At 58.2% G+C, this 27,088-nt stretch overlaps 1 protein-coding gene across 1 annotated transcript; it reads right to left on the minus strand.

Annotated features, from left to right (window-relative positions):
• Positions 1-20: 20 nt before the first annotated feature.
• Positions 21-26,981, minus strand: LOC137366466 (alanine--tRNA ligase, mitochondrial-like). Its single transcript, XM_068028295.1, has 10 exons — positions 26,846-26,981; positions 25,562-25,701; positions 24,095-24,232; positions 22,207-22,307; positions 8,679-8,787; positions 6,615-6,737; positions 5,970-6,080; positions 5,190-5,273; positions 1,821-1,931; positions 21-1,529 (listed from the first exon to the last, which is right to left on the minus strand). The coding sequence occupies exons 2-10, from the start codon at positions 25,682-25,684 to the stop codon at positions 1,365-1,367; spliced, it is 1,065 nt and encodes a 354-aa protein (XP_067884396.1). The 5' UTR covers positions 25,685-25,701; positions 26,846-26,981; the 3' UTR covers positions 21-1,364.
• Positions 26,982-27,088: the final 107 nt, after the last annotated feature.

Below are 27,088 nucleotides of genomic sequence, written 5' to 3' on the forward strand. Positions count from 1 at the left end.
TCCCTGGCAATGTCTTTCAAAGACAAGGTCATCTTCCAGTTGTATGCTGACAACACCCAGCTCTACTTCTCCACCTCTCTTGCCCTCAAGTTACAGTGCTTTCTCTTTGGAAGGATTGGATGGGGTGGGCAGCAGTGACTGAACAGTCAAAGAATAATTAATAATTGAACAGACACCCGAGAAAGCTTTTATTTGTACAATCTTTAGTTTGAAATTCATATTTTAATAGACATCAGCCACTGCCATTGATTGAGAAGTTCGATACATTAAAAAAATCACATGAACATCACAAAGTGAGTGGAATGGAGCAAAGGACACTGTCCCTTCTGAATATTTTCCAGTTGACATTCTCACCATGCAGTGGCAGTAGTTACACCACTGCACATGGGCAGACCAGTCATTAAATGGCTGCCAGAAGCTGCTGTCATCGAGTCTGTGCTGTTTCAGTACAATCAACCCAAAAGGGATGGCAGCAAAGAGAGAATTAAATACAACTCATTTATAATATGACTCCACACTGGACACTGACTCACGACATATATTATCATTCACTATGTGAATCTGAAGAGTCTGTAGGTAGATGGTCCATGGGAGGCATCATAGCAAAGTTCTGTCCTGCCCTCACCCCAATGCCGATACACATGCTCGTTCCAGCAGGCGTCGCTGGTTAATGGTGGCAGTGGGAACCTTGGCTGATTCCCACAATAACTTCGAGTGCTGAGCCCTGGCTAAGAAGGATTTGATTTCAGCAGTTCGTTCACCAGAAGCAGTGATTTCAGTCCAGTCGATTGCCATGGACTGTATTTAATTTCCAGTTCTGGAGGTCACAAAGTGCTTTGATACAAAGCCCAGAAATAAAAGTTTGGCTTCCACTTGACCAGATCAAAAAATGAATGTCTGTGGGACTGATTGTCAAATCTCACCCTCACGGGTATCAACTTCCCATGAGATGACCTCAGCCAGGCCGCTGGGTTTCTACCTCACAGCAGCAGCTCCTGGATACACCCATCTCTGCCCATGCTCCTCCCAGACAGCTAGCCTGCCTCGTGTTGGTCAATTAAACAACTGACCCAAGTCAAAGAGAATGTCCATGGCCCAGGACATACTGCAAACTGACAGCCATGTAGAACCTGAGTCCAGGGCCACCTTTCACCAACCTCAATGGGATTAAGGACAGAACTGCAACATTTGACTGAGCCTCTTGCTGCTTGCAGCAGTCCAACAGACACAGACATATGCCTCAAAGATTCCTTCACCAGTGTGATCCATGGACAGGGGAGAGGAAGCATTTTCAAACTCCACAGTAAGTCCAGACTCCTTCCTCAGGAGAGCTTCCTCACACACCGCAGATTTCGGCACCAGTTTTATATTTTATTTCTCGCATATTCCGTGGCCAATTTTATAATTTCTTCCAGGTTGGAGCTGCTTCCCATTCCCTTCGCAACAATGTGAGAGCCGCCAGCATTCCCACCCATCCGTGTACAGACAGTGTGGGCCCAATCTGCCGCAGAAAGGCGGCTCACCAAGTCCTAGCAAAAGAGAGAGAGTACGTGAGGGGCAAGGAAGACCTTCAGTCCAAACCCGGTAGTGGGGGGGGGGGGGGGGGCATGAGAAAGGGTGAGGGTGCAGTAAGGCAGAGCAGGGGGGAATACACGAGGGGAGATCGCATGGTGGGGAAGGGAAGAGGGCTACATCCCTGCCGTCACGCGGCGGGGGAGGGGAGACCTCCCTGCCGTCACGCGGCGGGGGAGGGGAGACCTCCCTGCCGTCACGCGGCGGGGGAGGGGAGACCTCCCTGTCACATGCTGCTTGTCACTCACCTTTGGGACCTGACATGCACAGAAAACCTTCCCGGTATTCTGCTGACTCAGGAGCATCACTGACGATTGAGGCATTTTCTCACAGATTTGATTCACCATTTTCATTAGAACCTGCATGAGAGAGGGAGAATGTCAATTAGAAATAATGGAGGGGGTTGGGGGGGGGGGGGGTGGTATCCAGGGAGAGGGAGGCAGGGAGAGAGAGAGATGGAGGGAGGGAGGGAGAGAGAGAAATGGAGGGAGGGAGGGAGGGAGAGAGATGGAGGGAGGGAGATGGAGGGAGGGAGATGGAGGGAGGGAGATGGAGGGAGGGAGATGGAGGGAGGGAGGGAGATGGAGGGAGATGGAGGGAGGGAGAGAGATGGAGGGAGTGAGAGAGATGGAGGGAGGGAGGGAGAGAGATGGAGGGAGGGAGGGAGAGAGATGGAGGGAGAGAGATGGAGGGAGGGAGGGAGAGAGATGGAGGGAGAGAGATGGAGGGAGGGAGGGAGAGAGATGGAGGGAGAGAGATGGAGGGAGAGAGATGGAGGGAGGGAGAGAGAGAGATGGAGGGAGGGAGAGAGAGAGATGGAGGGAGGGAGGGAGAGAGATGGAGGGAGGGAGGGAGAGAGATGGAGGGAGGGAGGGAGAGAGATGGAGGGAGGGAGGGAGAGAGATGGAGGGAGGGAGGGAGAGAGATGGAGGGAGAGAGATGGAGGGAGGGAGGGAGAGAGATGGAGGGAGGGAGGGAGAGAGATGGAGGGAGGGAGGGAGAGAGATGGAGGGAGGGAGGGAGAGAGATGGAGGGAGGGAGGGAGAGAGATGGAGGGAGAGAGATGGAGGGAGGGAGGGAGAGAGATGGAGGGAGGGAGAGAGAGAGATGGAGGGAGGGAGAGAGAGAGATGGAGGGAGGGAGAGAGAGAGATGGAGGGAGGGAGAGAGAGAGATGGAGGGAGGGAGAGAGAGAGATGGAGGGAGGGAGAGAGAGAGATGGAGGGAGGGAGAGAGAGAGATGGAGGGAGGGAGAGAGAGAGATGGAGGGAGGGAGAGAGAGAGATGGAGGGAGGGAGAGAGAGGAACGGAGGGAGGGAGAGAGAGGAACGGAGGGAGGGAGAGAGAGATGGAAGGAGGGAGAGAGAGTGAGATGGAGGGAGGGAGAGAGAGTGAGATGGAGGGAGGGAGGGAGAGTGAGATGGAGGGAGGGAGGGAGAGTGAGATGGAGGGAGGGAGAGAGAGAGATGGAGGGAGGGAGAGAGAGAGATGGAGGGAGGGAGAGAGAGAGATGGAGGGAGGGAGAGAGAGGGATGGAGGGAGGGAGAGAGAGGGATGGAGGGAGGGAGAGAGAGGGATGGAGGGAGGGAGAGAGAGGGAAGGAGGGAGGGTGAGAGAGGGAAGGAGGGAGGGTGGGAGAGGGGAGGAGGGAGGGTGGGAGAGGGGAGGAGGGAGGGTGGGAGAGGGAAGGAGGGAGGGTGGGAGAGGGAAGGAGGGAGGGTGGGAGAGGGAAGGAGGGAGGGTGGGAGAGGGAAGGAGGGAGGATGGGAGAGGGAAGGAGGGAGGATGGGAGAGGGAAGGAGGGAGGATGGGAGAGGGAAGGAGGGAGGATGGGAGAGGGAAGGAGGGAGGATGGGAGAGGGGAGGAGGGAGGATGGGAGAGGGGAGGAGGGAGGATGGGAGAGGGGAGGAGGGAGGATGGGAGAGGGGAGGAGGGAGGATGGGAGAGGGGAGGAGGGAGGATGGGAGAGGGGAGGAGGGAGGATGGGAGAGGGGAGGATGGGAGAGGGGAGGAGGGAGGATGGGAGAGGGGAGGAGGGAGGATGGGAGAGGGGAGGAGGGACGATGGGAGAGGGGACGATGGGAGAGGGGAGGAGGGAGAGGGGAGGAGGGAGGATGGGAGAGGGGAGGAGGGAGGATGGGAGAGGGGAGGAGGGAGGATGGGAGAGGGAAGGAGGGAGGATGGGAGAGGGAGGGTGGGAGAGGGAGGGTGGGAGAGGGAGGGTGGGAGAGGGAAGGAGGGAGAGGGAAGGAGGGAGAGGGAAGGAGGGAGAGGGAAGGAGGGAGAGGGAAGGAGGGAGAGGGAAGGAGGGAGAGGGAAGGAGGGAGAGGGAAGGAGGGAGAGGGAAGGAGGGAGAGGGAAGGAGGGAGAGGGAAGGAGGGAGAGGGAAGGAGGGAGAGGGAAGGAGGGAGAGGGAAGGAGGGAGAGGGAAGGAGGGAGAGGGAAGGAGGGAGAGGGAAGGAGGGAGAGGGAAGGAGGGAGAGGGAAGGAGGGAGAGGGAAGGAGGGAGAGGGAAGGAGGGAGAGGGAAGGAGGGAGAGGGAAGGAGGGAGAGGGAAGGAGGGAGAGGGAAGGAGGGAGAGGGAAGGAGGGAGAGGGAAGGAGGGAGAGGGAAGGAGGGAGAGGGAAGGAGGGAGAGGGAAGGAGGGAGAGGGAAGGAGGGAGAGGGAGGGTGGGAGAGGGAGGGTGGGAGAGGGAGGGTGGGAGAGGGAGGGTGGGAGAGGGAAGGTGGGAGAGGGAAGGTGGGAGAGGGAAGGTGGGAGAGGGAAGGTGGGAGAGGGAAGGTGGAGGGTGGGAGAGGGAGGGTGGGAGAGGGAGGGTGGGAGAGGGAGGGTGGGAGAGGGAGGGTGGGAGAGGAAGGAGGGAGGGTGGGAGAGGAAGGAGGGAGGGTGGGAGAGGGAAGGAGGGAGGGTGGGAGAGGGAAGGAGGGAGGGTGGGAGAGGGAAGGAGGGAGGGTGGGAGAGGGAAGGAGGGAGGGTGGGAGAGGGAAGGAGGGAGGGTGGGAGAGGGAAGGAGGGAGGGTGGGAGAGGGAAGGAGGGAGGGTGGGAGAGGGAAGGAGGGAGGGTGGGAGAGGGAAGGAGGGAGGATGGGAGAGGGAAGGAGGGAGGATGGGAGAGGGAAGGAGGGAGGATGGGAGAGGGAAGGAGGGAGGATGGGAGATGGAAGGAGGGAGGGTGGGAGAGGGAAGGAGGGAGGGTGGGAGAGGGAAGGAGGGAGGGTGGGAGAGGGAAGGAGGGAGGGTGGGAGAGGGAAGGAGGGAGGGTGGGAGAGGGAAGGAGGGAGGATGGGAGAGGGAAGGAGGGAGGATGGGAGAGGGAAGGAGGGAGGATGGGAGAGGGAAGGAGGGAGGATGGGAGATGGAAGGAGAGGATGGGAGATGGAAGGAGAGGATGGGAGATCGAAGGAGGGAGATGGAAGGAGGGAGGGAGGGGAGAGTGGGAGATGGAAGGAGGGAAGATGGGAGATGGAAGGAGGGAGGGAGGGAGAGTGGGAGATGGAAGGAGGGAAGATGGGAGATGGAAGGAGGGAGGATGGGAGATGGAAGGAGGGAGGATGGGAGATGGCTGGAGGGTGGGAGTGAGATGGAGGGAGGGAAATGGAGGGCCAGCCAAACTTACAGCAATTGATTGGTCGGGAAAGGCGTCTATGAGCAATGCCTGATCAGATCGATTCTCAAGGAAAAGTCGGACATTCTCCGCAGCCTAGAAAACACCAAATTCCCATTTAATATGGGAATGAGATCAGGACCAGGCTCCGTGACTGAAGATCACTCACAACCTGCTCCAAACTCTGCACCACCTCGCCTCACCAACCACTGAACACCCTCCCCGCCTCATGTCTTCCTCGTCACCCCCCCCCCCCGCCTCATGTCCCCCTCCTCTCCCCCTCCTCTCCCTCCCCGCCTCACGTCCCCCTCCTCTCCCTCCCTGCCTCACGTCCCCCTCCTCTCCCTCCCCGCCTCACGTCCCCCTCCTCTCCCTCCCCGCCTCACGACACCCTCAGATCCCCCTCGTCACACCCCCGCCTCATGTCCCTCACGACACCCTCACATCCCCCTCATCTCCCTCCCCGCCTCACGTCCCTCACCTCCCCGTTGTCTCCTTACCCGCCTCATCTCTCCCGCGGCTTCATCATCTCCCCCTCGTCTTCCTCCCTGCCTCACCTCCCCCACCCCACTCATCCCCTTGTCTCCCTCACGTCCCCCTCGACTCCCCCCACCTCACGTCCCCCTCGACACCCCCCACCTCTTGTCCTGCTTGAAGCCATCACGTCACGCTCTCAACTTCCCCTCCTAACCATTCAAGGTACCACGCTGGCCCCTCCCCCTTGATGTCCCACTTCTCCGCCCCATACTGAAAAACCTCACCGTATTATTCTGGCCCCTCCCCCTCACATACCGCTCTGCTCTCCAGTTTCCTGACGCTGGTATTGGCTGCTCGGTGTAGAGCTCGGAGTCTCTCCTGTAGATCTCGGCGTTCACGATGTAGCATCACAGCTCCATCTACCAGCTGAGGATCCAATGAGCAAACTCTATTAACACACAGCACTCACCAAATACACAGTTGCAAAACCAACACCACGGCCATTTCAAACAGCCTGAAACCCAAGCCACTCCCTCTGTGTCCCTGGACGGGCTGACCAACCCATAGTACCAGAAAGAAACTAGGTGTCTCATGGCCCAGTGCCAAAATACACACCACCGGAGGAGGGGGGGGGCTGCAGGGAGGGGCATGAGGGGGGGGGGGGGCTGCAGGGAGGGGCAGGAGGTGGGGGGCCCGCAGGGAGGGGCACGGGGGGGGGGGGGCCGCAGGGAGGGTCACGAGGGGGGGGGCCGCAGGGAGGGGCACGAGGGGGCCCGCAGGGAGGGGCACGAGGGTGGGGGGGGGCCCCGCAGGGAGGGGCACGAGGGGGGGGGGCCCCCGCAGGGAGGGGCACGAGGGGGGGGGGGCCCGCAGGGGGGACTGTGGCAAATGCCGTCTTTCAGATGAAAGATGAAATTGAAGCCCCATCTGACCCCTCAGGCAGATGTATACCATACTCACATCTGTTAACTGTCCAACCTCCTTCGACAGCTTCTGTAAATCCAGCAGCAACTTCAATCCACTATTTAACCGCACAGACAGGGAATCAACTTCCTCAGTGAGGACTCGACCCACCTCTCGAGCCTGGAGCACAGGGAATTAAAACAGTTATCAGTTCAAGACTCTCAGCCTGACTGACCCATGTACCTCTCGTCAGCAAATATTTCCACTTATGGAAAAGAAAAATACTGCAAATGCAGGAAATCTGAAATAAAAACAGAAAGTCCTGGAGATATTCAGCAGGTTGGGCAGCATCTGTGGAGAGAGAATGAGAGTTAACATTTTCAGAACCAAAGGAATGTACAAATCTGGTGGGTTTTATGCCATTGAAAGGGGAGAGGGGGAGGAACAATAGGGAAGGTCTGTGATAGGGTGGAGGGCGGGAGTGATTAAATGACAAAAATGTCATGGAATAAAAGGCAAAGGAAGTGGTAACAGTTGTAGTAAAAGACAAAGCATTTGTCCAAAAGGAGTGGGAATGTTAATGACAGAATAATGTCCCAAAGCAAAATGTTGAGGCCAGAAGACTGTAAAGTGCATCATTGGAAGATGATAGCTGCTCCTCGAACTTGCCTTGAGTTTCACTCAAACACTACAGCAGGACGAGAAGAGAAACAGAGTGGTGAATTAAAATGGCAAGTGACCAGAAGCTAGGGGTTATGCTTTCGGACTGAGCGGGAGGGGTTCTGCAAAGCGGTCACTCTGCATTTGGTCTCCCACGTGTAAAGGCGACCGCATCGTGAGCAGCAAATACAGGATACTAACCTCAAAGTACAGGTAGTAAATAGCTGCTTCACCTGGAAGGAGTGTTTGGGGCCTTGGATGGTGAGGAGAGAGGAGGTAAAAGGGCAGGTATTCCACATCCTGCGATTGCAGGGGGAGGTGCCATGGGTAGGGGACAATTTATTGCCCATCCCTTCTTGCCCTGGAGAAGGTGGTGGTGAGCTGCCTTCTTGAACCGCTGCAGTCCATGTGGGGTAGGTATACCCACAGTGCTGTTAGAAAGGGAGTTCCAGGAGTTTGGCCCAGCGACAGTGAAGGAACGGCGATAAAGTTCCAAATCAGGATGGTGTATGACTTGGAGGGGAACTTGAAGTGATGGTGATCCTAGGCATCTGCTCCCCTTGTCCTTCTAGGTGGTAGAGGTCCTGGGTTTGGAAAGTTCTGTCGAAGGAGCCTTATTAAATGTGGGATCTTTTATGTCCACTTGAGAGGATGGACAGGTCTTCAGTTTAATGTCTCATCCGAAAGTCGGTACCTCTGGCAGTGCTGCATTCCCTCAGGCAGAGCTAACACAAACTGACTGCATTTCCTTGGGAACAGTAGCCATTGGAATCACAGGCAATGTGTTAACTTCAGGAGGAGGTGGCAACCCCCAAGTGAATACATTTAAGGCTGTGATGGACAGATTTTTGGTCTCACAGGGAATCAAGGGAAATGGGGAGCGGACAGGAAAGTGGAATTGAAGCCCAAGATCAGCCATGATCGTATTGAATGGCGGAGCAGGCTCGATGGACCATATGGTCTACCTTTACTCCTATTTCTTGTGCTCTTGGGTACAGATCGCCACCAGAACACAGGTCTGTACACAAGGAGCGAGCTGTCTGGCAGGGAACCTGAAATGTGTCCAGCACCCACTGTTTCAGTCTAACCATCCCAGGGACTGCCTACACGAGCTATCCATGCACCTTTACTTTATTAACACTTTCATGCTGAGTAAACCTCTGAAAAGCAGTTTTCACCACCAAGCATTACATAAACTCAGTTTAACAGCAGAGAGAACACCTACCACTGTCCAATCGGGCTCTGCAGATTGAGAACTCTATCTTTCTTGACCCCCTCACCTGCTCCTCTTGGACTGGGGAAGAGGGGGCTGAGGGGAAAGAGGGACAGGCAGGTATTGGGGGGGGGTGCAGAATCCTGCTGAGCAGTGTGCCCCGATCACAGGGTTAACAGGCCTAACTGAGTAAGAGCTCGACTATGGGCTGCATTTAATCTGCCACAGGGCTGCCTCTGACCTCTCACCTCTTTGGCCTCCTGTCCTGTCACAGTAATTATTCTGCTGATCCCCTTCCCCAGCTGCCTCTCGGATACAATCGCCAGGTCCTGGATCAGACCGGTCCGCAGCAAGTGCCTACAGGAAGAGAGCGAGAGAACAGGGCATGAGTGTACATCTCCCTCTACACTGTCCCCATCAAACACTCCCAGGACAGGTACAGCACGGTGTTAGATACAGAGTACATCTCCCTCTACACTGTCCCCATCAAACACTCCCAGGACAGGTACAGCACGGTGTTAGATACAGAGTAAAACTCCCTCTACACTGTCCTCATCAAACACTCCCAGGACAGGTACAGCACGGTGTTAGATACAGAGTACATCTCCCTCTACACTGTCCCCATCAAACACTCCCAGGACAGGTACAGCACGGTGTTAGATACAGAGTACATCTCCCTCTACACTGTCCCCATCAAACACTCCCAGGACAGGTACAGCACGGTGTTAGATACAGTGTACATCTCCCTCTACACTGTCCCCATCAAACACTCCCAGGACAGGTACAGTACGGGGGTTAAATACAGAGTAAAGCTCCCTCTACACTGTCCCCATCAAACACTCCCAGGACAGGTACAGCACGGTGTTAGATACAGTGTACATCTCCCTCTACACTGTCCCCATCAAACACTCCCAGGACAGGTACAGCACGGTGTTAGATACAGTGTACATCTCCCTCTACACTGTCCCCATCAAACACTCCCAGGACAGGTACAGCACAGAGTTAGATACAGAGTAAAACTCCCTCTACACTGTCCCCATCAAACACTCCCAGGACAGGTACAGCACGGTGTTAGATACAGTGTACATCTCCCTCTACACTGTCCCCATCAAACACTCCCAGGACAGGTACAGCACGGGGTTAGATACAGAGTAAAACTCCCTCTACACTGTCCCCATCAAACACTCCCAGGACAGGTACAGCACGGTGTTAGATACAGTGTACATCTCCCTCTACACTGTCCCCATCAAACACTCCCAGGACAGGTACAGCACGGTGTTAGATACAGAGTAAAACTCCCTCTACACTGTCCCCATCAAACACTCCCAGGACAGGTACAGCACGGTGTTAGATACAGAGTACATCTCCCTCTACACTGTCCCCATCAAACACTCCCAGGACAGGTACAGCACGGTGTTAGATACAGAGTAAAGCTCCCTCTACACTGTCCCCATCAAACACTCCCAGGACAGGTACAGCACGGTGTTAGATACAGAGTAAAGCTCCCTCTACACTGTCCCCATCAAACACTCCCAGGACAGGTACAGCACAGAGTTAGATACAGAGTAAAGCTCCCTCTACACTGTCCCCATCAAACACTCCCAGGACAGGTACAGCACAGAGTTAGATACAGAGTAAAGCTCCCTCTACACTGTCCCCATCAAACACTCCCAGGACAGGTACAGCACAGAGTTAGATACAGAGTAAAGCTCCCTCTACACTGTCCCCATCAAACACTCCCAGGACAGGTACAGCACAGAGTTAGATACAGAGTAAAGCTCCCTCTACACTGTCCCCATCAAACACTCCCAGGACAGGTACAGCACAGAGTTAGATACAGAGTAAAGCTCCCTCTACACTGTCCCCATCAAACACTCCCAGGACAGGTACAGCACAGAGTTAGATACAGAGTACATCTCCCTCTACACTGTCCCCATCAAACACTCCCAGGACAGGTACAGCACGGTGTTAGATACAGAGTAAAGCTCCCTCTACACTGTCCCCATCAAACACTCCCAGGACAGGTACAGCACGGTGTTAGATACAGAGTAAAGCTCCCTCTACACTGTCCCCATCAAACACTCCCAGGACAGGTACAGCACAGAGTTAGATACAGAGTAAAGCTCCCTCTACACTGTCCCCATCAAACACTCCCAGGACAGGTACAGCACAGAGTTAGATACAGAGTAAAGCTCCCTCTACACTGTCCCCATCAAACACTCCCAGGACAGGTACAGCACAGAGTTAGATACAGAGTAAAGCTCCCTCTACACTGTCCCCATCAAACACTCCCAGGACAGGTACAGCACAGAGTTAGATACAGAGTAAAGCTCCCTCTACACTGTCCCCATCAAACACTCCCAGGACAGGTACAGCACAGAGTTAGATACAGAGTAAAGCTCCCTCTACACTGTCCCCATCAAACACTCCCAGGACAGGTACAGCACAGAGTTAGATACAGAGTAAAGCTCCCTCTGCACTGTCCCCACCAAACACTCCCAGGACAGGTACAGCACTGGGATTGGCTGGGCAATTTGGAGCACTTTCTGCCAGCAATCAGGGGGAGCAGCTGCACCTGTGCTGCAGCAACTGGGGAGAGGAGACTGGAGTAATTGGAGAAAGTGGAGAGAGGTGAATGCAGAGTGGAGAGAAACCATAAAAGAAGGCTGCAATTGTTTTGGAGAGGTGGGTGTCAGGGCACCTGAAGAACTCTTAAGTTTGGACTGTTTGGGGGAGGGAGAAGAGGCCGGAAGACTTGGGTGGGGCTGCCAAATCCAGCAGGGTGCCCCTGTATTTGTATTGGTGTTTGCACACAGGGAGCTCCCTCCCCACCTGCTCGGGACAGCTGGAGTTGCCCGGGTGAAGACTTTCTTGTTAAAATCAGAAGAGGAGAGTAGCGGGCGGCTCCAGCCATTCCGGGCGAAGAAGCCTCCCCCAACTGGAAGACAACCAACAGTTTTGGTCTAATTGTCACAAAGGTGCTCCAACTGGCAGTTGGATCAAACATCCCTTTCAGCCTTTCTCTCCCTTCCTCCACTCAGTCGCCTCTCCTCCCCTTTTCCTTTACCTTCCTACCCCTATTCTCCTCTACTCCCACTCCATTTTGTTTAAAGTTTGTTTGTTTTTTGTTTCAATTGTGTAAATTTGTTTTGTTTCTTGGGGGTGGACGTGGCTCTTAGACCCCATGGCAAGTCCTCCTTCACCGGTGGTGGGGCTTTCCCGTACATATGCTGCTGCGGCTGCTGCAGCTGCACCTGTTGCCCCGTCACAGTTTGCTTTATTAACATCGAAGCATGGGGTCAAGAGCTACGTCCACCCGAACATGACTATAGAGGCATGCGTGAAAGCAATGGCCGAGGTTGTCGGCCCTTCGGTCATTGTTGCAGCCTCCAAAATGTATGGGAAGGCAGTGTTATTCCTGAGGACCGAGCGGGCGGTGTCCCTGGCTCTGAGCAAGGGGCACACCGTGGGCGGGACATTTCTGCCAGTGGACCCCCTGGAGGTCACTGCGCAAAGGCTCATTCTATCCAATGTCCCGCCCTTCATTCCTGGTGAGCTCCTCCTTATCCACCTGCACCAGCTGGGGGAGGTAAAGACGGGGCTCACCCCAGTCCCGCTCGGTCTTCGGGAGAACAGCCACCGACACGTGTACTCCTTCCGCCGCCAGTTATTAATGCAGCTGGCGCGGGAGGAGGTTACAGAGGGCCACTTCAATGTAGAGTTCCAGGGGACGGCCTACCGCGTCTTCTGGACCTTGGATGGGGTGCGTTGCCATGTCTGTAAGGGGGTGGGGCATGTTCGTAAGAACTGCCCCAACCTCCCGGCTGCCAACTCCAACTCGGCTGCCCAGGGTGGCGCCGCTGCACCTCCTCCCACCTCACCGACACCTCCACCAGACACCATTCAGTCGGTACCGGAGGCTGTGGTTTTCACAGCCTCCAGCAGGGAGGGGGGTGACCGTCCAAGTGGAAGGAAGGCGCGGAGGAGAAATAAACATCGAGAGGCGCGTCCCCTGGACACCGTGACACTACCCGAGTCTGAGCTCAGCACAAAGCCCAATCTCGGGAAGTCAACTTGCCCAGGGCTGGGCTCAGGCCCAGGGTGAATAAAAAAAAGAGTGCGGAGGCGTCTGATGACATGGAGGTCTCTGAGCCTCCGCACCCAACTGGGAAAAAGAGAAGGCACCCCTCCACAGAGGTAACAAGGGGCCCTGAGGCGCAGGGTCCATCTGTTGGAGGGGAGCTGTCTCCTGTTTCGGGTCCCCAGGTTTCCCCGACCGCCACCAAGGCTACAAAGTCCGGGCAGGAGCTCCCTATTCCTCAGGATGGAGTGGAGGGGGAGACACCTGTACATGTGGCCCTCTCCAGGGGAAGCCAGTGGAGCCCTGCTTGTTGTGGGGGAGCCTGGGGACGCCGCCCATTCTGCCACTGCCACTGGGTCGGGTGCCCTGAATAGAGGGGAGGGCGGGGCCCCAAAGGGTCGGCCCTCCCAGCCGGAGTCTACCACCAACCAGGAGACACCCGACCCGGTTATAACCGAGAATGCTGCCCCATCTGCTGGGCCTGTGGGTGCTGGCGGAGCGGGAGATGGCCTCCTCTCTCCGCTTCCGGTCTCGGCTCCGGCTGGATTTCCGGAGTCGGGAACTTCTGTCTCTCCTGGACCACTCATTGGCCTGGGAACGGAGGTGGAGGGGTGTCCTGGGCTGCTGGTGCCCACAGGCTCCAGTTTCACAATAGAACCCAGAGAGGACTCCTCCGCCATCGATCCTGGGGGTGGGATCGTGACGGAGGCGGGACCAGCTGGCGCGGCCGGGATGTCCGCCCCACAGTGTATGGTGGATGTGTCGGCCGCTGGCGGTGACGACCCGGAGGTGGATGGGGATTCGGTGTGGGGCACGGAGGATGACCTTGATTCCATCGCTAGTGAGGTGGTGGAGTCCCTCGTGCCTCCCACCGAATCTCTTCTCATCCCCACGGCGGAACTCCGGGATTTCCTCGCGGCTTGCAGGGTTTGCCGCGATAAAGTTCAGCTGGCCCTGGCCGTTGGTCGAATCTGGCGCCGATCATACAGTCCGTCCGTGCCGCCCTGAAGAAAGCGGGCAAGCGCACAGGCGTGAAACTGGTTGAGAGGCGCCGTTTTAATGCGTTCCTCAATGGGTTGCTGGAGGAGTGGAAGGCCAGGTGCACTTCCACTCCCTCCTCACAGTGAGCTTTTGGTGACGGGTTTTAAGTACCTTTGACATGAAGATAACCATAGCCAGCCTCAACATCAACGGCAGCAGAGGGGCTCACCGCAGATTTCACAATCTCTCAGTCCTCAGGGAAGGGAGATACGCGGTGAGCTTTCTGCAGGAAACCCACACCGTTCCGGGAGACGAAGCCACCTGGCTCCTGGAGTGGCAGGGTGGGGTCTACATGAGTCACCTCGCCCCTATTTCTAGTGGGGTGGCTATCTTGTTGGCCCCGACTTTTCAGCCAGAGATCTTGGGGGTCAAGGAGCTAGTGCCGGGCCGCTGGCTCCACCTCGCCGTTCGCCTGGGTAGCGTGCCGCTCCACTTTGTGAACGTGTACGCGCCCAGGCCCGGCGCGTTGCAAGCGCGCTTCTTTGAAGAAGTGTCCGCTCTCTTGAGCTCCATCGATAGCGGCGAGTGCATCATCCTCGGGGGGGATTTTAACTGCACCCTCAAGGTGGAGGATCGCTCCGGTCCCCAGCGCGGCCAAGCATCGGTGGAGAGGTTGAGGGGACTGATCAGCTCCCTTAACTTGGTGGACGTCTGGTGGAATCTCCATCCCGACTCCAGCGCCTTCACGTGGAGGTCTGGTGGAGGTGGGTCGCGAATCGACCACCTCTACGTTTCGCAGGCGTACGTCTCCCGCGTCTCGGCGGCCTCCATGCGGCTGGTGCCGTGCTCGGACCACCGCCTGGTGAGGGCGGAGTTCACTCCGCTCCGCGTGTGGGCGGAGTTCACTCCGCTCCGCACGCGGGTGGGGTCCGCGTACTGGCACTTTAACAACCTGCTGCTGGAGGACGAGCGATTTCGGGACTCGTTCTGTCGATTCTGGGCCGACTGGAGAAGGAAGCGGGGGGGCTTCCCCTCCTTGAGGCTATGGTGGGATGTGGGCAAGACTCACATCCGCGTCTTCTGTCAGGAGTACGCGAACGGGTCGACCAAGAGGTGGGAAGCCGAGATCGGGCGCCTTGAGAGGGAGTTGCTCCACTTGGAGTCCCGCCTCGGTCATGCCGTCGTGGACCCGGCCCTGTGACAGGCGTACAAAAAGAAGGGCGCGCTGAGGGACCTGCAGCTCATAGGGTCCCGAGGCGCGTACGTGAGGTCGCGGATCCAGATCCTGGAAGATTTGGACCGCGCCTCACCCTTCTTCTACTCGCTGGAAAAATGGCAGGGGGTCCGTAAGCAGCTCGTCGGGCTGTTGGCCGACAACGGATCCTCCATCACGGATCCGGAGGGAATGGGCCTCCTGGCCCGTACTTATTACAGTGTGTTGTTCTCTCCGGATCCGTCCAGCGAGGATGCGCGCAGAGTTTTGTGGGAGGAACTGCTGCAGTTCAGCCCGGAGGGCACCGAAGGATTGGAGGCTCCGCTCACGTTGGCGGAGCTGACTGGCACCCTCCACCAGCTCTCAAGGGGCAAATCCCCAGGGCTGGATGGGTTGACCGTGGAGTTCCTCAGGGCGTTCTGGGACGTCCTGGGGGACGATTACACGCGGGTCCTGGGGGAAAGCCTGACGACCGGGAAGATGCCCCTCTCGTGACGCAGGGCGGTCATCGTCCTGCTGCCGAAGAGGGGTGATCTCCGTCTGCTTAAAAACTGGTCTCCCTCCTCTGCATGGATTATAAGATCTTTGCCCGGGCTATGTCTACCCGCCTGGGCTCCGTGCTGGCCCACATGATCCACCCCGACCAGTCCTACACAGTGCCGGTCCGGTCCATCCAGGACAACATCCACCTGGTCCGGGACCTGATCCATCTTTCCCAGAGGACTGGTCAGTCGGTCGCCTTTCTCTCCCTCGATCAGGAGAAGGCGTTCGACAGGGTGGATCACGAATAGCTTTTCGGGACTTTGCGCGCTTTCGGACTCGGGCCGCATATCGTGGCCCGGGTCCGACTTTTATACGCCGCCACAGAGTGTCTAGTCAAAGTTAACGGGTCCTTGACGGCGCCCCTTCGCTTTGGGAGAGGAGTGCGTCAGGGATGCTCCATGTCCGGCCAATTGTATACCATCTGCGCGGAGCCCTTCCTGTGCCTGCTTCGCAGGAGGTTGACGGGATTGGCTCTGTGCGAGCCGGCCATGCGGGTCGTCCTCTCGGCTTACGCCGACGACGTGCTCCTCGCAATCACAGATCCCGTTGACTTGCGGAGGATGCGCGACTGCCAGCAGACCTTTTCTGCCGCGTCCTTCGCGAGGATCAATTGGGAGAAATGTTCCGGCCTCCTGGTGGGTCAGTGGCAGGTGGACTCCCTGCCGGAGGAGATGACACCTTTTGCGTGGAGAACCACGCACCTCCTCTATCTGGGAGTCCACCTTAGCCCCGCTGAGGAAGCCTGGCCGGCAAACTGGCAGGAGTTGGAGGCGAAAGTCACCGCTCAGCTGGGGCGCTGCACAGAACTGCTCCGAGTGCTTTCCTACAGGGGGCGAGTGCTGGTCATAAACCAACTGGTGGCCTCCATGTTGTGGTACCGGTTGGTCACTTTGGCCCCGCCCCCTGCATTTGCCAACAAGATCCAGAAGAAACTCGTCGATTTCTTCTGGGGCAAGAGGAAACACTGGGTCTCTGCTGCGGTCCTGAGTCTCCCGATTGAGGTGGGCGGCCGGTCGCTGGTGTGCGTCCGCACCCAGGCTGCGACTCTCCGCCTTCGGACCCTGCAGATACCTGTATGTCGAGCATCCTCCTAGATAGTGTGCGCTGGCGACGTATTTTTTCCGCCAGTGTCACTGCCTTCAAGACGACACGCAGCTCCCGGTGGAGTCCGTTAGCCGCGCTTCTCTGAGGGAGTTGCCCGTCTTTTACCGGGATCTATTCCGAGTCTGGACATGGTCGCCTCCAGTCAGGGCGCTCCCCCGCCGGCGGAGGAGAGCACCTCGGCTGTCCGGGCGGCCGACTCAGGGGACGGTCCGGCGGGCGGAGGAGTAGCCGAAACCCCCGGGACACCCCTCACTGCGGGTGGCGAGGGGGCCCGGGAGTGCGGAGCGATCCCGGCCGAGCTGACCCCCACTCGGCCGGAACTGCTCATCGGACCCAGGCCCCGAAACCCTCCTCAGGAGCCGGTCCCGTACAACCCGAGCCGCCTCTCGGAAATGCCCTCTGTGCCATTCCAATCGGCGCGGAGGAGTTTCCTGTACGGGCTGCTCCTGCACACTCTCCACTTCCTCGCCCTCATCAGCCGGCCGGACACGCCCTGGCAGTCCGCGTTGCCATCTGGCGGCGAGGGGAAACCCCGATGGCGGTCTCTCTACGCGGGAGTCTTCCCCCTTTACATCGGGGACCTGGGGTGGAGGGTGTTGCACAGAGCAGTCCTGTGCAATAGGCTTATAAGTAGGTTCACGGACTCCCAGGCCGCCTGTACTTTCTGCGGCCTGGACGAGTCCGTGTTCCACGTTTATACGGAATGTGCGAGGTTGCAGCCCCTCTGAGTATCTGAAGGGGCTGCTCCTCAAGTTCTGGCTGCACTTCAGTCCCACACTCCTGATCTTTGGGCACCCGGTGCGGAGGGGCTTGGGCCGGGAGGAGGATCTCCTCGTCGGTCTGCTCCTGGGCCTGGCCAAGGTGGCAATTCACAGGTCCAGGTTGCGGGCCGTCGCGGGTTCCGTCCTTCCCGATTGCCTGCCCCTCTTCCGCGGTTACGTTCGCGCCCGGGTGTCCCTGGAGAAGGAGCATACGGTGTCTGCCGGTATGCTTGAGGCCTTCCGCGGCCGGTGGGCACCGCAGGGACTGGAGTGCATTGTCGACGCCGAGAATGGCATTTTAATTTGAGGTCTTGTTGATTTATCTGGTTTTAAATAAAGTTATTTTTTTTAAAAATGTAAATATGTATATAAAGGGGGCCTGAGGAATAAAGGCCTCCTCAACATGAAAATATAAAAGGGGCCAGGGGTATAAAGGGCACCGAAAAAAAAAAAAACGGGGTTAGATACAGAGTAAAGCTCCCTCTGCACTGTCCCATCAAAAACTCCCAGGACAGATACAGCACGGGGTTGGCTGCTGGCTAAGTGGAGTATTGACTGCTGATTGCAGCAATGAGTCTCAGCTGACAGTGCTGGTGGCAGTTGGAGGTTGCAGAGGTGGAGAGAGGAGCTACACTGAGCAAGGGAGAGCAGCTACAACTATGGAGAGGTGAAACTTCAACAACAATTTCCATTAAAGGGAAGAAAGAGACATTTTTTGGAAACAAGGCTTTCTCTGGTGGTGGGTGCTGAACACCAGTAATTTACATTGGACTGTTGGGGGAGGAGCAAGCGGCTGGAACAACAAGGGGTGGGGCTGCCAATTCAACAGGAATCTGTGCTGCTGCACAAGCACACAGGAAAGCTCCCTCCCCACCCCAATTGCCAAGCCTGGGTCAGCTGAAGCTGCCCGGCTAAACAGACGGAAGGGGATAGATAGTGCCTGGGCAGCTTCAGCTGACCCAGGTGAAGACGACTCCCCCAACCAGAAGACCAAGTTCAAAGACTGTTTTCAGTGTACTGTGAGCACCACCTCCAGAAAGCAAGTCATCCCTTACAGCCTACCTTTGCCTCTCCTCTATTCCCTCAGCCTCTCCACTAACCTGTTGTTTGTTTGTTTGTCTTTAATACATATTCAATATTTTCAGTGAATCGCTGATATTTGGTGTACAAGCCCACAATTTGGGGTGGGTTTAGCTTAGACCCATGGCAAGCCCTTCATCACCGGTGGCGGGGCCCTCTACTACCTATGCAGCTGCAGCTTCTGTGGCTGCCCACGTGGCCCCGTGACCCTTTAAATTAATAACATCCAGCCATGGGGTGAAAAGCTATCCCCACCCCAACATGTCTATTGAGGCCTGCATAAAGGCAATGGCCGAGGTTGGCGGCCCCTCGGCCATTGTTGCGGCCTCAAAGGTGTATGGGAAGGCTGTGTTCTTTTTGAGGACCGAGCGGGCGGTGTCCCTGGCCCTGAGTAAGGGGCTCGCTGTGGGGGGGACCTTCCTGCCAGTGAACCCTCTGGGGGCCACTGCGCATCGGATAATGTTGTCCAACATCCCACCCTTCATTCCCAGTGAGCTCCTCCTCCCCCACCTGCACCATCTGGGGGAGGTGAGGTCGAGGATCACCCCAGTCCGGCTTGGTCTTCGGGAGCACAGCCTCCAACATGTCTACTCCTTCCGCCGCCAGTTATTTATGCAGCTGGCGCGGGAGGAGGACACGGAGGGCCAATTTTATGTGGAGTTCCAGGGGACGGCCTACCGCGTCTTTTGGACCTCGGACGGGGCGCGGTGCCACGTCTGCGAGGGGGTGGGGCATGTTCGGAAGAACTGCCCCAACCTCCCGGCCGCCAGCTCCACCTCGGCGGCCCAGAGTGGTTCCACAGCACCTCCTCCCACTCCCCCCACACTTCCAATAGACACCGCTCAGTCGGTTCCGGAGGCTGTGGTTTTCACAGCCTCCGGCGGGGAGGGGAGCGTCCATCCGAGCGGAAGGAAGACGCGGGGAAAAAAGAAACATCATGAGGCGCGTCCCCTGGACACTTTGACTCAACCCGAGCCTGAGCTCAGCCCAAAGCCCATTCCCATGGAATCCACCTGTCACAGGGCTGGGCTCAGGCCCAGGGTGACTAAAAAGGAAAAAAAAGGTGCGGAGGCGGAGGCCTCTGATGACATGGAGGTCTCTGAGCCTCCGCGCCCTAGTGGGAAAAAGAGGAGAAGGCACCCCTCCACAGAAATAACACAGGGCCCTGAGGTGCAGGGCCCATCTGTTGGAGGGGAGCTGCCTCCTGTTTCTGGTCCTCAGGTTCCCCCTACCGCCACCACCAAGGCTGCAAAGTCCGGGCAGGAGCACTCTATTCCTCAGGATGGAGGGGAGGGGAAGGCCCCGGTACATGAGGCCCCTCCTGAAGGAGTAAGTGGGGCCCTGCTTGTGGTGGGGGTGCCTGGGGACGCCGCCCATTCCGCCACTGCGACTGGGTCGGGTGCCCTGAATGAAGGGGAGGGCGACACCCCAGAGGGTGAGCCCTCCCAGCCGGAGTCCACCACCAACCAGGAGACACCTGACCCGGTGAAAACAGAGTGCTGCCCCATCTGCTGGACCTGTGGGTGCTGGCGGAGCGGGAGATGGCCTCCTCTCTCCGCCTCCGGTCTCGGCTCCAGCTGGATTTCCGGAGTCGGGATCTTATGTCTTCCCTGGACCACTCGTTGGCCTGGGGACGGAGGTGGAGGGGGGTCCTGGGCTGCTGGCGCCCACAGGCTCCAGTTTTACAATAGAACCCAGAGAGGACTCCTCCACCATCGATCCTGGGGGTGGGATCGTGACGGGGGTGGGATCGTGACGGAGGCGGGACCAGCTGGCGCGGCCGGGACGTCCACCCCACAGTGTGTGGTGGATGTGTCGGCCGCTGGCAGTGACGACCCGGAGGAGGATGGGGATTCGCTGTGGGGCACGGAGGATGATCTTGATTCCATCGCCAGTGAGGTGGTGGAGTCCCTCGTGCCTCCCAACAAATCTCCTCTCATCCCCACGGCGGAACTCCGGGAGTTCCTCGCAGCTTGCAGGGGTTGCCGCGATAAAGTTCAGCTGGCCCTTGGCCGTTGGTCGAATCTGGCGCTGATCATACAGTCCGTCCGTGCCGCCCTGAATAAAGCGGGCAAGCGCACGGGCGTGAAACTGGTTAAGAGGCGCCGTTTTAATGTGTTCCTCAATGGGTTGCTGGGGGAGTGGAAGGCCAGGTGCACTTCCACTCCCTCCTCACAGTGAGCTGTTGGTGACGGGTTTTAAGTACCTTTGACATGAAGATAACCATAGCCAGCCTCAACATCAACGGCAGCAGGGGGTCTCACCGCAGATTTCACAATCTCTCAGTCCTTAGAGAAGGGAGATACGCGGTGAGCTTTCTGCAGGAAACCCACACCGTTCCGGGAGACGAAGCCACCTGGCTCCTGGAGTGGCAGGGTGGGGTCTACATGAGTCACCTCACCCCTATTTCTAGTGGGGTGGCTATCTTGTTGGCCCCGACTTTTCAGCTCGGCTGGGGCGCTGGACAGGACTGCTCCGAGTGCTTTCCTACAGGGGCCGAGCGCTGATCAAAAACCAACTGGTGGCCTCAATGCTGTGGTACCGGTTGGTCACTTTGGCATCCCCCCCTGCATTCGCTACCAAGATCCAGAAGAAACTCGTCGATTTCTTCTGGGGCAAGAGGAAACACTGGGTCTCTGCCGCGGTCCTAAGTCTCTCAATCGAGGAGGGCAGCCAGTCGCTGGTGTGCGTCCGCACCCAGGCTGCAACACTCCTGTACGTCGAGCATCCTCCTAGATGGTGTCCGCTGGCAACGTATTTTTTCCGCCAGTGTCACTGTCTTCAAGACGACATGCAGCTCCCAGCGGAGTCCGTTAGCCGCGCCTCTCTGAGGGAGTTGCCTGTCTTTTACCGGGATCTATTCCGAGTCTGGAACATGGTCGCCTCCAGTCAGGGCACTCCCCTGCTGGCGGAGGAGAGCGTCTTGGCTGCCCGGGCAGCCGTCTCCAGAGACGGACTGGCGGGCGGAGGAGTAGCCGAAGCCCCCGGGACACCCTTCACTGCAGGTGGCGAGGGGGCTCGGGAGTGCGGAGCGCTCCTGGCCGAGCTGACCCCAGCTCGGCCGGAACTGCTCGTCGGATCCAGGCCCCGAAACCCTCCTTGGGAGCCGGTCCCGCACAACCCGAGCTGCCTCTCGGAAATGCCCTCTGTGCCATTCCAATCGGCGCTTAGGGGTTTCTTGTACGGGCTGCTCCTGCACACTCTCCACTTCCTCGCCCGCCAGACGGACACGCCCTGGCAGTCCGCGTTGCCATCTGGCGGCGAGGGGAAACCCCGGTTCTCTCTACGCCCACCCTCTTTACATTGGGGCCCTGGGGTGGAGGGTGCTGCACAGGGCAGTCCCGTGCAATAGACTTTTAAGCAGGTTCACGGACTCCCAGGCCGCCTGTACTTTCTGCGGCCTGGACGAGTCCGTGTTCCACGTATATATGGAGTGTGCGAGGTTGCAGCCCCTGTTCGAGTATTTAAAGGGGCTGCTCCTCAAGTTTTGGCTGCACTTCAGCTCCACTCTCCTGATCTTTGAGCACCTGGTGCAGAGGGGCGTGGGCCAGGAGGAGGATCTCCACGTCGGTCTGCTCTTGGGCCTGGCCAAGGTGGCAATTCACAGGTCCAGGCTGAGGGGCCATCAGGGGGGTCTGTCTCAGTCCACCCTGAATGCCTGCCCCCCTTCTGTGGGTTACGTTTGCACCCGGGTGTCCTTGGAGAAGCAGCATGCCGTGCCCGCCGGTATGCTTGAGGCCTTCCACGACCGGTGGGCACCGCAGGGACTGGAGTGCATCATAGATACAGAGAATTGTATTCTAATTTGAGTTTTGTTTTATTTAACTGTTTTAAAATAAAGTTATTGATTTAAAATACATACAAAGGGGGCCTGGTGAATAAAGGGCTGCTCGACACAATAAAATGGGCTTTTAAAAAAAAGGGTTAGACACAGAGTAAAAAAAAAAAGTTTTTAAATAATGGATTAGAAAAACATTGATGAATCTGCCTCGAGTAGGGAACCTGTTACTCACGTCCCACAGCACAGTTCCACGGAAGTGTGTTTGTTGGTTGAATGCAGTAACTGGTCAACAGACACCCCGACTGACACAACACGCACAGGATCCGGGTATATCTGATACATGGGAATAGAAGTAGGCTCATTAGCAACAGAGCAAACCTGTCAGCTCCCGCTCACAGGAACCCTGGAAAACCAGGAGCCTAAACACCGCGCCGTCGCTCGGGGGGGGGGGGCTGGCACCGCGCCGTCGCTCGGGGGGGCGGGCACCGCGCCGTCGCTCGGGGGGGGGGCGGGCACCGCGCCGTCGCTCGGGGGGGGGCGGGCACCGCGCCGTCGCTCGGGGGGGGGCGGGCACCGCGCCGTCGCTCGGGGGGGGCTGGCACCGCGCCGTCGCTCTGGGGGGGGCTGGCACCGCGCCGTCGCTCGGGGGGGGCGGGCACCGCGCCGTCGCTCGGGGGGGGGGCGGGCACCGCGCCGTCGCTCGGGGGGGGGCGGGCACCGCGCCGTCGCTCGGGGGGGGGCGGGCACCGCGCCGTCGCTCGGGGGGGGCGGGCACCGCGCCGTCGCTCGGGGGTGGCGGGCACCGCGCCGTCGCTCGGGGGGGGCGGGCACCGCGCCGTCGCTCGGGGGGGGCGGGCACCGCGCCGTCGCTCGGGGGGGGGCTGGCACCGCGCCGTCGCTCGGGGGGGGCTGGCACCGCGCCGTCGCTCGGGGGGGGGCTGGCACCGCGCCGTCGCTCGGGGGGGGGCTGGCACCGCGCCGTCGCTCGGGGGGGGGCTGGCACCGCGCCGTCGCTCGGGGGGGGGCTGGCACCGCGCCGTCGCTCGGGGGGGGGCTGGCACCGCGCCGTCGCTCGGGGGGGGGCTGGCACCGCGCCGTCGCTCGGGGGGGGGCTGGCACCGCGCCGTCGCTCGGGGGGGGGCTGGCACCGCGCCGTCGCTCGGGGGGGGGCTGGCACCGCGCCGTCGCTCGGGGGGGGCTGGCACCGCGCCGTCGCTCGGGGGGGGGCTGGCACCGCGCCGTCGCTCGGGGGGGGGCTGGCACCGCGCCGTCGCTCGGGGGGGGGCTGGCACCGCGCCGTCGCTCGGGGGGGGGCTGGCACCGCGCCGTCGCTCGGGGGGGGGCTGGCACCGCGCCGTCGCTCGGGGGGGGGGCTGGCACCGCGCCGTCGCTCGGGGGGGGGGCTGGCACCGCGCCGTCGCTCGGGGGGGGGGCTGGCACCGCGCCGTCGCTCAGGGGGGGGCTGGCACCGCGCCGTCGCTCGGGGGGGGCTGGCACCGCGCCGTCGCTCGGGGGGGGCTGGCACCGCGCCGTCGCTCGGGGGGGGGCTGGCACCGCGCCGTCGCTCGGGGGGGGGGGCTGGCACCGCGCCGTCGCTCGGGGGGGGCGGGCACCGCGCCGTCGCTCGGGGGGGGCGGGCACCGCGCCGTCGCTCGGGGGGGGCGGGCACCGCGCCGTCGCTCGGGGGGGGCGGGCACCGCGCCGTCGCTCGGGGGGGGCGGGCACCGCGCCGTCGCTCGGGGGGTGTGGGCACCGCGCCGTCGCTCGGGGGGTGTGGGCACCGCGCCGTCGCTCGGGGGGGGTGGGCACCGCGTCGTCGCTCGGGGGGGGCGGGCACCGCGCCGTCGCTCGGGGGGGGGTGGGCACCGCGCCGTCGCTCGGGGGGGGGGGGTGGGCACCGCGCCATCGCTCGGGGGGGGGTGGGCACCGCGCCGTCGCTCGGGGGGGGGGGGTGGGCACCGCGCCGTCGCTCGAGGGGGGGGGGGGTGGGCACCGCGCCATTAGTCAGAGGGACGGGCGTTGAAGGCACTGCACCATCAGAGGGCCAGTACTGAGGGAACAATGCACAGGGGGAGCGGGGAGACTGACGACTGAAGTTTGTTCCTTCTGGGTGCTGTTACCTCATCGACTCTCCTGAGCCCTCTGATCTGGTTGGCCTGATTTATAGGGACCTCTGCCGTGTACACATCCTCATCCCTTCGAATCACATCCCGCACAATCTCCTCTATTTTCTCCAACTGCTGCCCAGTGAGCGGAGCCTACATCACAAAGAAGAAAGAACAGTACAGCACAGGAACAGGCCATTCGGCCCTCCAAACCTGCGCCGATCTTGATGCCTGCCGAAACTAACACCTTCTGCACTTCTGGGGCCCATATCCCTCTATTCCCTTCTTATTCATATATTTGTCAAGATGTCTCTTAAACGTCGCGATCGTATCTGCTTCCACCACCGCCCCTGGCAGCAAGTTCCAGGCACTCACCACCCTCTGTGTAAAAAACTTGCCTCGCACATCCCCTCTAAACTTTGCCCCTCGCACCTTAAACCTATGTCCCCCAGTAACTGACTCTTCCACCCTGGGAAAAAGCTTCTGACTATCCACTCTGTCCATGCCGCTCATAACTTTGTAAACCTCTATCATGTCGCCCCTCCACCTCCGTCGTTCCAGTGAAAACAATCTGAGTTTTTCCAACCTCTCCTCATAGCTAATGCCCTCCAGACCAGGCAACATCCTGGTAAACCTCCTCTGTACCCTCTCCAAAGCCTCCACGTCCTTCTGGTAGTGTGGCGACTAGAATTGCACACAATATTCTAAGTGTGGCCTAACTAAGGTTCTGTACAGCTGCAGAATGACTGGCCGATTTTTATACTCTATGCCCCAACCGATGAAGGCAAGCATGCCGTATGCCTTCTTGACTGCCTTATCCACCTGCGTTGCCACTTTCAGTGACCTGTGGACCTGTACGCCCAGATCTCTCTGCCTGTCAATACTCCTAAGGGTTCTGCCATTTACTGTATCACAACCAGAGGCTGCGTGTTAAACCAGACCAGAGACAACAGGCTAATTGGATGTGGGGAGGAAGGGAGGAGCAGGACCCGGGGCGAGGGGAGAGGAGAAGGAGCGTCAGGGGTGGTGGAGGTGGAGCACTGGGAGGCTCCTGCAAGGGGAGGGGGCGGGGGTGGGGAGGGGGAGTGGAGGTGGAGAGTCACACCGGGGGGGGGGGGTGGGGTTTGGTGCTGAGTAACATAGGGGGTCACCATTTTCCCGCATCTTCTGGGGCTCAGGCCCTAATCCCTCCCCCGAAATCAGGGGCCTCGGCACAAACCCGAGCCAAAGCCCGGCCCTCAGAAAAGCTCAACTACTCAATGAAGGCAGCAGGAAGGAGCCATTGGTTTCACATCTCTGTGCCCGATGAGATCACTTACCCCAGGACCCCACGCAAAGACTGACCAGGCAGCGTAACCTCCGACCCCCTGCCACACTACCCGACATGAAGGCTGGCCTATCAGACAGTGTTTTGCCCGCAGCCTGGTTAGGCAGAGCACAGCACTGCCTGGGCTCAGTGCAGTAAGTAGAAGCAGTTCTTACCCTAATACTGCAGTCAAAGCGCAGTCTCTCTGCTGTGATGTGTGAGCCTTTCTGCTCTGTGTGATCTCCCAGCACACAGCCAAGGGCAAAGTTCAGCAGATGAGTGGCCGTGTGTTTTACCATGCAGGCAAGACGGTGGGCCTGGGGAACATTAAATATCACAGGACAGCATTACAAATGGTCCCCTCAAACACCGACCTGTTACAGGACAGCAATACAACACTGTGCCCTCAAACACAGACCTGTTACAGGACAGCAATACAAAGTGGTCTCCTTAAAGACAGACCTGTTACAGGACAGCATTACAACATGGTCCCCTCAAACACAGACCTGTTACAGAATAGCATTACAATGTGGCACCCTCAAACACAGATCTGTTACAGGACAGCATTACAATGTGGCACCCTCAAACACAGATCTGTTACAGGACAGCATTACAATGTGGTCCCCTCAAACACAGATCTGTTACAGAATAGCATTACAATGTGGCACCCTCAAACACAGATCTGTTACAGGACAGCATTACAATGTGGCACCCTCAAACACAGATCTGTTACAGGACAGCATTACAATGTGGTCCCCTCAAACAGAGATCTGTTACAGAATAGCATTACAATGTGGCACCCTCAAATACAGATCTGTTACATGACAACATTACAATGTGGCACCCTCAAACACAGATCTGTTACATGACAACATTACAATGTGGTCCCCTCAAACAGAGATCTGTTACAGAATAGCATTACAATGTGGCACCCTCAAACACAGATCTGTTACATGACAACATTACAATGTGGTCCCCTCAAACACAGATCTGTTACAGAATAGCATTACAATGTGGCACCCTCAAACACATACCAGTTACAGGACAGCATTACAATGTGGCACCCTCAAACACAGACCAGTTACAGGACAGCATTACAATGTGGTCCCCTCAAATACAGATCTGTTACGTGACAACATTACAATGTGGTCCCTCAAACACAGACCAGTTACAGAATAGCATTACCGTGTGTCACCCTCAAACACAGACCAGTTACAGAATAGCATTACAATGTGGCACCCTCAAACACAGATCCGTTACATGACAACATTACAATGTGGTCCCCTCAAACACAGACCTGTTACAGAATAGCATTACAATGTGGTCCCCTCAAACACAGACCAGTTACAGAATAGCATTACAATGTGATCCCCTCAAACACAGACCAGTTACAGAATAGCATTACAACATGGAGCCACAACTGCCCAGCAACCATTCCATAAAGAGCATAGATAAAGTACCCTCATCCACAAACAGGTTGAGTCTATCTCCAACGTGTAATGATTCTGGAACACACACCGTATGGATTACAAACCCTCCTACTGTCTGCACATCTTCCACTGGGAGCAGGACATCCTGTAGAAAACCATAATGTAACTAGGTGATAGCGTTTGCTTTCATTATTCTCTCATGTTTCTGGTTATCATGGTGGCGCGGCCCGTTGCCCAGACCCAGCCTCACCCTTCGACACAGGTATGTGTCCA

The sequence above is a fragment of the Heterodontus francisci genome, chromosome 3 (genome assembly GCF_036365525.1).
Source record: "Heterodontus francisci isolate sHetFra1 chromosome 3, sHetFra1.hap1, whole genome shotgun sequence".
In the NCBI taxonomy this organism is placed as follows: Eukaryota; Metazoa; Chordata; class Chondrichthyes; order Heterodontiformes; family Heterodontidae; genus Heterodontus; species Heterodontus francisci.